Source organism: Electrophorus electricus, chromosome 20, assembly GCF_041902795.1.
Source record: "Electrophorus electricus isolate QZ-2024a chromosome 20, ASM4190279v1, whole genome shotgun sequence".
Taxonomy (NCBI): Eukaryota; Metazoa; Chordata; class Actinopteri; order Gymnotiformes; family Gymnotidae; genus Electrophorus; species Electrophorus electricus.
Genome location: NC_137516.1, coordinates 16,496,917 through 16,510,000, shown reverse-complemented (window position 1 = coordinate 16,510,000; position 13,084 = coordinate 16,496,917). Strand labels below are relative to the sequence as shown.

The following is a 13,084-nucleotide window of genomic DNA, read 5'->3' as shown; positions in this document are numbered from 1 at the left end:
GACTACGCTATACAACTGTAACATGTATTTGTCTCTGTGCTCTTTAAACCACAGATGGAAAACCACCTATCTGATGTGGACAACTAAAATGGTTTGTATCCTCAATTTAATTGTCAGTTTGTGCTTCTAAACAGTTCCTCTGGGAAGGACATTGTTCAGGGTATGTCCTTCAAAACCAATATTTGTTTAATGCACCGATGTGCATAGTCACAGATGACCCCTCTTAGTCAGAGAATAATAGAAAAGATCATTTTCTTCACCCATCGCTTCCCAATGGCCTGTCATTTTCTGCTTTTTCCTTCAGACTTCAATTTCAAGACATTTATGTGTGCTGTCCCTGTGCTGTTGTCTTCAGTGATAGAACATCAGTACCCTGCAACAAAATTGATGGATTTCAGTTGCCACCAACATGAAGAATAAACATTTCAGAAAGAAAATGTCTAAAAGAATGTCAAAAGCATCTAGACAACTGTCTCTATTCTTGGCATTGTTTAATGATTTCCATCTTCAAGATCAACATTATTACTGCCATCGCAGCCTAGCTAGAACTAATTTAATATTGTCTCGAGCCCCTCAGGAGTTCTTAAGCGTTTAAGCTATTCCAGAGCCCTTTGCCAGTCATCACTCCCGATGTCCTCAGACTGGCCTAAGAGCAAAGACAGATGCAACGAGAGATGAGACGAAGCTCCAGAAAACAAACCACTAGATGTTGGGCTTTGTCAGGGCCTGTATTTACAATTGTGCACTTTACCTGCAGTTTGTACAGACATAAGATTGAATGCCTGCCATGGGTAATGGTCATTAAATTTTGTAACTGAAGAGCTATCTCACAAGTGTATGGATTTATTTGCCTCTGCATACATTTGTATTTGTTGTATTGTACTGAATGGGCACTGTCATTATGCCCATTTAGTTGTGTGCATTTACATGTTATTAAAGTATTTAACAGTTGTCATTTTAATTTGATTCATGTTTGGCAAAATGGTCACAGTGAATGCATATTGTTTGCTTAAATTAGTAGTTAGTAAAAAACGGAGCACACGGAGCAGTGGGGGAAGCGCTAATATCAGGTCATTTAAGGAAGTGTTTATCCATAAATCATGTTTTTGTAATAATTGTTAGTATTACAGCGCACACTACCATTACTAGCGTGTGCCTTCTTCATTTTTGAGTATGTCTAACAAAAAAAATACAGAACTATGGTGGGTGCTGTTTTTGTTTTGTAGCTTTATTGTTGTGGACGATCATTTAAAACAAAAACTTATGCTTTCCTCTGAAAGGGGGTCATCGCGATGCATGTAGGCTACATTGCTAGTAACGTATGCACACTAGTTACAGTGACACGCAGTTTTCACGGACAGCGAGAATCGTAGATAGTCTTTATGAACCATTAAAACATGTGTTTAGGAATTGATGTGTCTTGATTGCCTATTACTAAAATCAGTTTGCTATAAAACCTTACAAAGCATGCAAAAGTGAAAGAAAGTAAAAACAAATTTACTCCCCGTCGGGGAATCGAACCCCGGTCTCCCGCGTGACAGGCGGGGATACTTACCACTATACTAACGAGGAGATATGTGAGTACGAGGTTCAAAGATAGTATATTTCACATTGAGTATTGAATACATCAATAAGCTTGCTTTGAAATTTTCTGATGTAAACGTATGCACGATACAACACCCTATCCCTACATAATAATGTTCCAGGTAGACACTTATACTTTCGAAATCAGTTTGGGTAAAATGACGAATTTCTTTTGCAACCGACAAGGACCAAACAAAAGACACCAGTTAATTTGCTTTATCTTGCAAATTGTAACATAACTCTGTCACATACACTAGGGCTATGGTGCATAGCATACATAGATTTTTGCGGTACACAGTTCACTTAGTTCAGATGTTGTATGATATATAATTTTCACTATTTTAGTTATTTGTATTACATCCATGCTTACTACTTTCACTGTCTCTCGTAGTTACTTATTTATTCTCTGTACTGCCAGGTACTACACAATTTTTGGTACCCCTGTAAATATGTATTGTTACTTGCTTGCCTGGTCTAATATGTGAAACACCCTTTCTGTGAGCTTGTGTTGTAGACCTACGTCTATGTGAAACATATGTGATACACCCCTTATTATTGTGTTGTTCACTACACACTGCTAACTATATGCTCATGAATGCTGAAATAATGCTTATGCTTACACATTGTGACTTTCCTGTATGGACACTATGTGCCTGTTTAATAAAGAAATACTCAAATAGGTACAGAAACATTTTACACTTTATATTTCATATCTACAGGTCCACTTTATATTTCATGTCTTGTATATATTTGATAACGAATTAAAAATACAGTGGGCAGAAAAGGTCTAAAATCCCATTGGTTGTCGGTCTGCTACGAGCGTCCCCGTGTGGCTGAGTGGGTTGTTTAATTGTCAAAGCTCTTGACGGCTCATTAAACGATATTTATCAGAGCAGGGTAGGTGTAGTTCGTAATTTTCTGCATTATTATAGAAATTCCTTTCTAGTTATCATAGTAATGTTAAAGGTGATACGTTACTGCATTATTAATAGCTAGATATTACCAAAACAGTACGCTAGCTAGAAAGTTAGCAAGAAAGTTAATCCATAGCTACAGCAACCCGAGAGTGGATGAATGATCAGACCTAACCTAGCTAACTTAGCTACGAGGAGTGATGGCAGCTGTACTACCAAATAATGATAATATAACTATTAATTGGCCAGCTAGGATATAGGTATCTACTAAGAGCTAAGTAGTTAGTTAAGATAGCTAGTTTAGCTCAAAATATGTAAACAAATGATGTCAGAGACCGATTCCAAACGTAGCGATAGCTACTTAGCTATCTTAGCTACTTAGTTAGCTAAACTAATATCTAGCTACATATTTGACTGTCCCAAGACGACTGTTTTAATTTTAGAGCTGCAGACATGCTATAAACATCTAAAACAACCAGTTAATTAGCTACCTAACTAACGATAGCTAGTCGGATAGCGTTATCTATTTAACTAGCAAACACATCGGATTTAGTTAGGTAACCTAGGTTAGGTTAGCTAAATTGAGCGCTTAAACGCTCTTTGCCGTTGCGATATGATTAGCTTTCTAATTTCCTCTAGTTTGTTTTGTTTATGTTTGAAAGAGTCACTTCTCAAATGTCCCAATTTTGTAGCTAGAAATCGAGCTAGGTAATCTAGCTAGGTAGTAACTTGACATAAATGTGTGAGACATATTGCAAGCTAGTTATTATCTGTCTGAGTGGTAGGATAAACATCTTTTGTAGCAATAAAGCTGCGAAACGTTGATAAACCATAAACTAACTTAGGTTTGGTTACGTTCATCACACACTCATTTTTAAGCAGGTAGCAAACAGGCCATGGCCGTTGGAGAGCTCTGTTTGATAGATAAAGGAATCTCAAGGTAAACTTCATACATTATCACGTTACCAGTTAAATTGTATGTAGTCTGCATTATCAAGTTTGTTGTGTTATCATAAATGGATTGTTTCTTCATGTAAATGTTTCTGTTTTTATAGTTTATTAGAAGTTCCACTGAAGTCCAACATCACATCCTTAAATCTCCACTGTAATCGACTGGCAAAGATTGAAGGTTTGACAGCCGCATGGCACATAAGACATCTGGATCTTTCGTCCAATCACATTTCTCGTATTGAGGGGCTTGGTTCCCTTTCTTCATTGCGCACTTTAAACTTGTCTTGCAACAACATCACCAAGGTGGAAGGTAAAGTACCAACAAGGGATTTCAAACAGATAAATGTGATTCTGTTGTTTTGGAAGTTCTGCTTTTGTTGCAGAATCTCAATTCCCTTTTTAGGTCTCAATGGTCTCTTAAACCTCACAAGGCTCAACTTAGCCTACAATCAAATAAATGACCTCACTGGTAAGTAAAAGGTTGCATAACATTCTATATCACATTTCATTTTAGTTGAGTGAGTGTTGTCACATGGAACTAACCTGATTTGTCTCTTAAGTTCCACGTAGTGAAATTTCAGATAAATATGTTAAAGATGTTTCAGACTGTCAGTCCATCCTATGACTCCTACCCTGCTGTGAATTCACAGGCTTCTTGTATCTGCATGGGGCTGAATATAAACTGAAACACATCCAGCTTCACAGCAACCATGTAGACAGCATGACCCATCTACTGCAGTGTCTGGTGGGTCTGCACAGTCTACGAGATGTCACTCTCAACAGGGATGGTGCAGATAATCCAGTGTGTACGCTGCCAGGTTTGTAATTATTTTAACCTCATTTCTACCCCTGTACTTTTCCTTCCTCCTATACATGCTCCTTCCACCACACCCTCTCATGACTTACGAGTATTTATAGAAAAATGTTAGTGTTTAAAAAATGGAGTAGCAAATCAGTATTCAGGAAAATACAAGATAATTATCACTAAATTTCAGTGTTGTATTAAAATACAAAATGATGCCTGGTGCACATTTAAATTACATAGCTAACCTGCTTATTTTACATTGATTTTTCTAGTTTGGCATGTCATGTAACACACAAATGAATGCTGACACTTTAGCCCATGCCTTGTGTTTGTGGTAGCTCAGTGGTTAAGGTACTTGATTACTAATCAGAAGGTTGTCAGATCAAGTCCTACCACCAGGTTGCCACTTTTGGCTCCTTGAGCAAGGCCCTTAACCCTCAATTGCTGAAGTTGTATTCAGTCATATTTGTAAGTAGTTTTGGATAAAATCATCAGGTAAATGTAAAAAAAAAAAAAAAATCCCAATGAGCTTCTCCATTTTAATGTAAATGACTCAAATATTCATTAGGAACCAAGGTGAATGCGGGACAAGAGAGCATCTTTTCTGATTGGATATCACCATCATGTGTCAAAGTTAAGCAGAGCTGGACTTTTTCATGCCAATCAGATTGCTCGCTTTGTGCTGCCAACAGTCGTATCACATTTTGCCATGTAGTGCTGCCACTTCTCAGTGCAAATGAATGACCTAGAGCTGCTTTGTCACTGTCAGTGTGCAGGTACAGTTAGTTTAATATCCTTGTTGCTTTGGGAGAACCTTCTGATTGAAATGCACTAGATTTCCATTTTTCACACAACTTCACTCACACTTATTAGTAATAATACTTTGTTATAGTTTAGAGCAGACATAATCATAAAAGAATGCTTTCCATTATGTGTGCTTTTACTGATACGTATCTTGCGTGTTTGGTGCCCCACACCATTTTGACTTGACGTGACTCTTTTATCAAGTGTTCTATATTTTCTTTCTATTGTAGGCTACAGGGAGATGGTTCTGCAGTCCCTGCATCAAGTCTCCACTCTGGATGGAGACAGTCGTCTGGGTAACCACTCTCCTTTAGGCGAGGAGAGCCCAATGGATATCCCTGGACTGGAAGACTTTCTTGAATTTTTGATCACCACAGGCAGTAGTACCAGCGAAGAGCCGGTACATCTGTTTCCCCGCCCTAAGTCCTCATTCATGGGAATGATAACAAGGCTCATTAGCTTTCTCTATTACAAAGGTCCAGCCAGATGCTCCTGTCCCCACTCCCCGGATTGATGAGGTTCTGACCCAGTTTCGGCATCGTGGTAGAGCTTTGGGGATTGCTGATAAATCACAGCCCAGCCCACACAGATTGAACTCAGCCTCAGGAAGCCAGGCAAATGAACTCCGCATTAAGAAACTGGAGCAGCAGATGACCCAGCTGTACCGCAAGGTACGTAGGTGATCTTAATTCACGTATTTAAGCCTTTTCCCTACCTTTCTCTTTATCAAGAGGTTCTATTTGTCCCAGGCCTCAACAGGTGATGGCTGTGGTACGATCTCTGCTGTCCAGACTGTGGTAAGGAAAGCAAAAAGAGACACTGATCAGACATCAGAGAGTGAATGTGACAGCGCAAAAGAAAACCGAGTGCACTCCGGAATCCCTTGTCCCAGAAGTACAATGGGGAAGAAGGTGGTAAAACACCCCAAACACAAGGGATCTGACAGGTGCAGTAACTCTTCTTCACAATGGTCTAGAACTACTAGGTACTGTGTTGGTCAGCATGATTTCTCAACATATACTGTACCAGACGTTATGAGGCTCGACGTCAAAAGGGATCTTGTTTTTCCATAGAGGCAAAGGCTTTTGATCTGATCCTGTCATTAATCTAGTTTAGCTACTCCCCATTTGCAATTGCTCTCAAACATGAATGATTACACTGCCATCAAGTTGAACCCCAGTTCATTTGGCTCCATTGCAGCGAACACTGTGACACTTCTACTCTTTCTGCATTTTAATGATGATTTATTATTAGAAAAAGCTGTAAAAGCAGAGTTTATACCGACCTTGAATGTATTTCATCCAAAAAGAGCAGTAATGTATCTTTCACATATCTAGAACTGAAAGCTGTTGTTTGGCTTGGTTTACATTTGTAGTTCATATTTGTGGTTAAGAATCTGATCTTGGATATTTGCTGATAAAATTAGCATGAATGCTATAAGCACTGTAGAGCAAGCTTTTGTTCTCGTCTCACTAGATCACAATCATTCTTTGTTAATATTATTATTGTTTTGCTTGACTAATGAAACTCGTTTGATGTCCCTTTTCTCTGTAGTGAAGCAGACACACAAAAGCGAGGGACCTCAAAGCTCCCTGCTGGTTCTCGGCCGAGAGCAGCTGTCCAGGACCGGGGGCCTGCAGCCCGAGCTGCCCCAGTGAAGAGAGGTCTCAGGGCAGGCCATGCCACTCCTGACAAAGAGCCCAATCAAACCGAGGAGGAAACTTACAGGGTATGCAGACTGGCTTCGGCAATCCATAATGATCGTCAACATGTAAATGGACCTTTGAATAGAAAAGGTGTGTGTGTGTCTGTGTGTGCGTGCCTGCGCACAGGCCATAGTGGAGGAGCGGGACCAGGAACGGGAACGGCGCTGGAAAGCTGAGCAGGCTGTGAGGAAGCTTACAAACCAGGTGAAGTGCCTGCAGACGCGTGCCAACGAGGAGAAGGAGCTCCAGAACCTGGCACTACACACAACTGACAGGTGAGCACTCACACTGCAGGAGAGTCAGAAACACCTCCTCAAATCTAAACAGCAGATCTAAGTAAACTATCTTTCTGTGTATATCTAAATATCTTTTATCTTTTCTATATATCTACAGTGAGAGACATTTTTATAGTACCTTTTTATGTTTATGTAAATGATGAGTATTCATAGAAGAAAGCCACATATATTTTCTATGCATTATTAGTATGTATTGCACAATTGTTTACTTCAGACTTGAATTACTGGGCTAAATAACTGAATGCTGGAAATAAGGAAAGGGCCAATGATTCACATCACGGATGTCTTGGCAACATTTTCTTTACCTTTTTTGATAGTTTGTGTGCTTGTAGTGGAAAATATTAACTGAAGTAACTGGTTCTATGACCACCAGAACCTAACCTGTATTCTATACATTGATACGTATAAATAAATCAGTATTCTCATCACTGAGCTCAGGTAGGTTAAAGTGAAAGTATGAGACAGTTATTGTGGAGAGGTAATAGCCATTGAGCTATTCTCCAGTGTTCCAGCCCCTTCTTCCAGGGTGATAAATCATACTTAAGGAGAAGCTCAAAAGTAAGGTGTTAATGGGAGTGCGCCAGCCATAGATAATCCATCAAAACCTTACTGCCACCTCTGCAGTACACTCCCACCAATGGTGCTGTCTTTATACAGGCCAGAGTAAACTCATTAGCATTGCCAGAATTATGATGGGGTGTATGGTTTATATTTTTATGAAATGGATTGCTTGTCATAATTTGTTAGATGATTAGAATACATGGTATTCCTTTGATAACTTTGTAATCTGAGTTCCAAAACTGAGTTCAGATTGTGGTGCAATTGCCTGAAAGAGATCTTTCTGTGATTTGCTTTGAACTATTCAAAACAGAATTATAAAGAAAAATCAGCTGGGCCAATTCAGATTTGTCATTTCCTTTTGCCAGATATGCATTGTCATTTTCATACTCTCACACCCACGCAGGCTGAAGGAGTTGTTGCTGAAGGAGCGCTCAGACCGGGCGGAGCTGCAGGCTCGGGTGGAGGAGCTGGAGCAAAGGTGCAGGACTTTGGCAGAGCAGGTGGAGCAGCTTCGCAACCAGGAGGACCTACACAAGAGGGCACTGTGCAGTCTGGAACAGAGTGTGTCACAGGAAGAGGCCCACAGGGCTTCACAGCAGGCCGAGGCGGTAATGCTCTTACCCAGCAGACTTTCTCAGTGGTGCTAGCAGGCTGAGTCGATGTGGGTCAAGTCTTGCCCTATTTCACGAAAATGCTGACCTGTGTTTTGAGATGTGAGACTTCTTTTCCCAGTGTTTTTATGTTTAATGTGTCCTCGGCCACCACTCCAGAGCAGGGTTAATATGATCTGGCTTGGTGGTGAGTCTCGTTTGAGTTCTTGATCCTGAGCTCCACGTCTCCCACAGGCAAAGAAGAAACAAGAGCTGGAAAACAGGAGCGCCGTCCTGAAGAGAGAGGTGGAAATCCTCCGTGTGTCTGTGCAGCAGTACAAAGATAAGCTGCAGCAGCTGCACGAGCTGCTGACTGCCAGGGAGGAGGCACACAGGTGCACTTACTTGCTTCTACATACCTGAATAGCTGTACACACAATACTCAAACTAGAAAAACTAAGCAGTCGTAAGACAAGTCTTAATGTCGCATTCGGTCTGCAGCCAAAGAAATCATGAGAGGCACAGAATGGTGCATGGAAGTGTCAAGGTGAAGTCTGGACATGTCAGTCTACAACTAGCTTCAGTCCAGTGCTGCTTTGTTCTTCAGTGTAGTAAATAAAGCCACAGACCTACAGGTCCAAGTCATCAAATTACGCATCTGTAAAGCCTCACAGATGTCTACCTACAGTAGTTTTTTCCCTGCGTGTGGTTCAGGAAGGAGCTGAGCTCACGACTGCTCCCTGGCGGGCCAGAGTTCCAGGAGGCCGTGGGGAGGGAGGTGGCGGCCGCCCAGCAGAGGCAGGCCGAGAGATGTGCTGGGGCAGAGCAGAAACTGGCCGATGCCCGGCTCCAGTACGCCGCCCTAGAGGATGAGTTCCGTATGGCTCTTACCATCGAAGCAAAACGCTTCTCGGAGGTAGGCCTGGGTGGCCCTCTGGGTTCGATTACTGTAATTATAATATCATTCCACACATACTGGAAAATGTGTGAAATGTGTTAGTAACTATACTGTAGTCTATTTTGGTGGCTCTTGCATTATTACATAATACTTTATTTTTGTAAAATGTCCATTTATTTATTTATTTATTTACATGCTGTTTGTTAATGCCATGAACTCTCTCATTGTGTGTGCATGTGTGCGTGCGTGTACGTGTGCTTGCGTGCGTGCACCTTGCTGTGCATGGGGTAGGTGAAGGAAGGCTTTGAGCTTGTATCTGCTGAACTCATGGAGGTGAAGACCACTCTGAATGAGTGTCAGCTGAGAGAAAAGCAGTCAGGCTCTCTGGTGCAGGAGCTCACAGCTATGGTGAAGGAGCAGAAAGCGCGCATAGCTGACCTCATCAAAGCAAAACATGATGCTGTAACAGAATTAAAGGTAAGGGGTGGATTCAGTTATTTCAGCTATACATTTTTTCTTCATCATGGCCCAGATGTTTGTTATAAAAACATAGTTTAAAGATTAGTCTGCTCAGTTTTTGTGTCCTGTGAAACTTTTTAAATACCCCCTTTTTGTTTTTTGTTCTGTTGAATGTGGTTGAATGCACTGAATATGTTGAAGGCACGAGTGCGGACACTCGAGGCAAGGGCTGAAGAAGACAGACGTCTGAGCGTGCAGCTGGAACTCCTGAAAAAGGACAAGTCAAAGCTGATCTCTCAGCTCACTGCACAGGAGTCAGTCATAGAAGGGCTCCGGGCGGAGAGGAGGATCTGGGGGCAGGAGCTAGCCCAGCAAGGTCCCACATTACACTCATTGCAATGAGGGAGAACAGCATTAGCCAAACTTTAACATCATTAACAAACTGTTGACACTTTTGACATGCCGTTTGTGTAGGAGCTTCACTTGCCCAGGACCGAGGTCGCCTAGAGGCCAAGATTGAGATCCTGAATACTGAGCTGGAGTCCCAGAAGAAACAGAATGAGAGGGACAACAATGCGCTGAGGATCAAAGCGAAAATAGTTGATGATCAGACGGATACGATCCGGAAGCTAAAAGAGGTGATCTCACTTCCAGCTGTCATGAAGCTGAGCTCAGACAACATACAAGCAGAACAAGAAGAAGAAATCATGTTGTGGTGACCCCTGTCAGGCTGTGCAGGAACGCGACGAACAACTCCGTGCTGTGCGGGAGGAGAATCTCCAGGCCCAGAGGAGACTGCAGCAGCGGCTGGATGAGGAAGCAGCCTCATCAGCCGATCTCCGAGACGCAGTGGAGAAACTCGGCTGCAGGAAGGAGGAGCTCAAACAGCAGCTCCTTGACAAAGAGGCAGAGATGGACGAGCTCAGAGAAGCTTACAGGTACATACTGGAAACAAGACGGCTTCATGTTCTTGTTATTTTTTTCCCAGTTAAACGGACAGAAGTTTTGCTGTGTGCTACAGCACCTTCTCCGTCTATCTTAGACTAGGCACACACTGAGCTGACTATCGGCCTTAGGACGGTTTGAGTTACCAAGCATTTCTCATACTCAGCGTGGTGTGTTCCGCACTATTACTGGCTCTAGTTGGTCCTCGTCAGCGTGATTTGTTTTGGGCAATTATACATGTTGAATCAGCGCTGGTGGTCAGCCATGAGGGAAAGTATTCTGATTGGCTGTTCAGTCTAAATTTGACATTTTATCATTACCTTGCCATATGGAATTTGATGAAAGGAAGGAGCTCAAGAAGAGGAGATAACTCAGATCTGGTATAATCATTAGAAGAAGCCTGCACATTCACAAAGCAGTAGTGTCCTCTTTAGAGGCGCAGAAAGCGTATGTGCGTTTCATTCATTAGCTGTAGTCTGGTGTGTGAGTAAACACACATAGGCAATGACACTGAGCTGATGGAAGACAATCATCAGTGTCCAGACTTTCTCTTACTGAGAAAGTTCCCAAGTCTTGTTTTTGTGTTCTGTTTCTCTTTGTGTTGGTACTGCATTCTGCCTGGTGCACTCATGGCTTGTCATGTGTATGCAGTAAATCAGGAGTGGACATCACCACAGTTTCACAATTTCCAAGCTCTTCACACATCCTGAAGCTGGTAATTAACTAATGAGTTGAATTAGGTGTAATTTTAATTAGTTAATAACCATGCTATGTTAATAACTTTGCTGAACTCCAGCCCTCCATGACTTGATATGGCCACCACTGCAATAGGATACAACCCCTCTCTGTTTCTGTAAATGCTCTCTAAATAAGGTATTTTTCTCACTCTAAAGAAACTCTTTTGTTATATCACCAGGCAAAATCTCTTGTAATATTCATTCATCATATTGCTTCTTCAAAGTGCTTCTCAGTTTGACTCGGCTCACCTGGCAAATACTGCTGGACAGTTTGTTTTCGTTTTTGTTTTTTTTTTTCTTCTTCTTTTCATTGCAATGACAATAAGAAAACAGCAACAACAATAACAAAACAGCAATAATAATACCCCCAACCTGTTGTTGTTAAACCATGCCAGCACCGCAAGCCGCAAGTGGCAGGACAAGGCTGATCTTCTCACCAGGCTGGAGAACCAGGTGAAGCGGATGAAGGAGAGCTTTGATACCAAGGAGCGAGCGCTACAGGAGGAACGGGACAAAGCTGCTCAGGCTCACAAGTAAGAGCAGAGAAGTGTCTCGCCATGGCCCACTGAGGAAACCCTTTGTATAGTGTCTGTAGTTTACTGATGTCCTCCTAACATTCGCTGTCGTTTAGGGCAGCTGTGGAGAAGCTTCACTGCGTGGATGATGCCTTCCGTCGACAACTGGAGTCAATACAGGCTTCCCATCAGGCTGAACTGTTACAGCTGGCTAATGAAAAACAGAAACAACTAGAACAAGCCAATCTGAGGGTATACCAGCTCAGGACCATTTTTCACATAGAAAGCTGACATATTTGGGTTTATCATCATTCAGGTTTTGTTGTTTGCCGTTATAACACCAGAATCGGATAAGAGGTGTTAGTGGGCAGTGTTGAATTTGCCTGTCACCTGGCAGTTGCTTTTCCATTTAGGGAATGAATGGGTAAATTTTAATGATGTGTGACGGGAGGTCTGCTAATCTGCGATAGTGTAATTCAAATCTGAGCCCAATGATGCTCTCATACACTAAAGCTATGACTATGATGTGCTAAAAAGAAAACCAAGGACTGATGTAGACGACAGTTATTTCACAGTATGTTTCTGAAATGACAGCAAGATGAGCCTAAAGGTAATGGTGTGGGTTTGTTTTCAAGCAAAGGGCTATGTTGTGTTTGAACAGTAAGATCTGGTGACGCACAGAACCTCACCTAGTCTGGTATAAACTACAGCCCGTTTTTACACGTGTCCTGAGGTGCTGCGTGGACGTGGGTGTGCTGAGTAGTTGTGTTTCCTGCAGGTACTCCAGGTGGAAGACGAGATGAGGCAGCTGCTCCAGGAAGCGGAGGGCAACAAAAGAGCGATGGAGGAGAAAATGCGGCGTCTCACCAGTGTGCTCAGAGACTTCTAACCACATACCAACATAACCAACAAACGCTATTTCAAAATACACTCAGAAGTGCCTTGTCTTTTAGTCACAGTTGAAGTGTGTGTATATAGTACTTTGGTATTTATTTACATTACATGATTTATTTAGCTTTGTCACAGTGTACGTAATGTTGATCAGTAGGAGAAGCTTCTCTTGAGCTTTGACTCGAGGACGCTTGGGGTTGGGTCACTTGCGAACCGGTATAAATTGTTGGCTTTGTTATAAAGTTCGTAAGATATTTGGATACTGGCCATATTTTGCTTTTAGGGTCCTTTTAAGATCATAAACGAACACTCGTTTTACCTCCTTGGTATAATAAGGAGATAGGTGTATTTTGTTTTGTAATTTATTTTGTCATTTTCGACTGAAAATAAATGATCATAAAAGTTAATGAGTTGGTAACACTTAGTCC

The 13,084-nt window shown here is 41.7% G+C and overlaps 2 protein-coding genes and 1 non-coding gene across 4 annotated transcripts in view; 2 read left to right on the top strand and 1 right to left on the bottom strand.

The window, feature by feature from the left end:
- Positions 1-1,267, top strand: part of ralyla (RALY RNA binding protein like a) — a 16,711-nt gene extending 15,444 nt beyond the window's left edge. Inside the window, exons 8-9 of the mRNA XM_027028015.3 lie at positions 55-91; positions 305-1,267. Coding sequence (XP_026883816.2) covers positions 55-87 — 33 coding nt within the window. The 3' untranslated portion in view covers positions 88-91; positions 305-1,267. The remainder of the gene's footprint in view (positions 1-54; positions 92-304) is intronic.
- Positions 1,268-1,500: 233 nt separating this feature from the next.
- trnad-guc (transfer RNA aspartic acid (anticodon GUC)) lies at positions 1,501-1,572 on the bottom strand. The gene has a single exon. It is a non-coding gene; the product is annotated as a tRNA-Asp (tRNA).
- An 848-nt stretch (positions 1,573-2,420) lies between these two features.
- lrrcc1 (leucine rich repeat and coiled-coil centrosomal protein 1) lies at positions 2,421-13,063 on the top strand. 2 transcript variants are annotated; one of them, XM_081703158.1, is made up of 20 exons: positions 2,421-2,485; positions 3,385-3,438; positions 3,554-3,759; positions 3,853-3,918; positions 4,100-4,267; positions 5,289-5,458; positions 5,535-5,729; positions 5,808-6,004; positions 6,613-6,787; positions 6,891-7,039; positions 8,025-8,229; positions 8,467-8,606; positions 8,926-9,127; positions 9,401-9,586; positions 9,770-9,944; positions 10,043-10,206; positions 10,298-10,506; positions 11,646-11,783; positions 11,882-12,017; positions 12,544-13,063. In XM_081703158.1, exons 2-20 carry the CDS (start codon positions 3,395-3,397, stop codon positions 12,652-12,654), a joined length of 3,036 nt encoding a protein of 1,011 aa, XP_081559284.1. In that variant the 5' UTR covers positions 2,421-2,485; positions 3,385-3,394; the 3' UTR covers positions 12,655-13,063. The 2 variants fall into 2 exon arrangements, with proteins under 2 accessions (XP_081559284.1, XP_026883814.2); XM_027028013.3 differs by having other exon boundaries at positions 2,452-2,481; positions 3,378-3,438.
- Positions 13,064-13,084: the final 21 nt, after the last annotated feature.

Excerpts from the sequence above, each read along its gene's own strand:
- lrrcc1 (XM_081703158.1), top strand. The coding sequence starts at position 3,395 with ATGGCCGTTGGAGAGCTCTGTTTGATAGATAAAGGAATCTCAAG. Across the intron at positions 3,760-3,852 it reads CAACATCACCAAGGTGGAAG|GTCTCAATGGTCTCTTAAAC; the intron begins GTAAAGTACCAA and ends TTCCCTTTTTAG. Across the intron at positions 9,587-9,769 it reads ATGCTGTAACAGAATTAAAG|GCACGAGTGCGGACACTCGA; the intron begins GTAAGGGGTGGA and ends AATATGTTGAAG.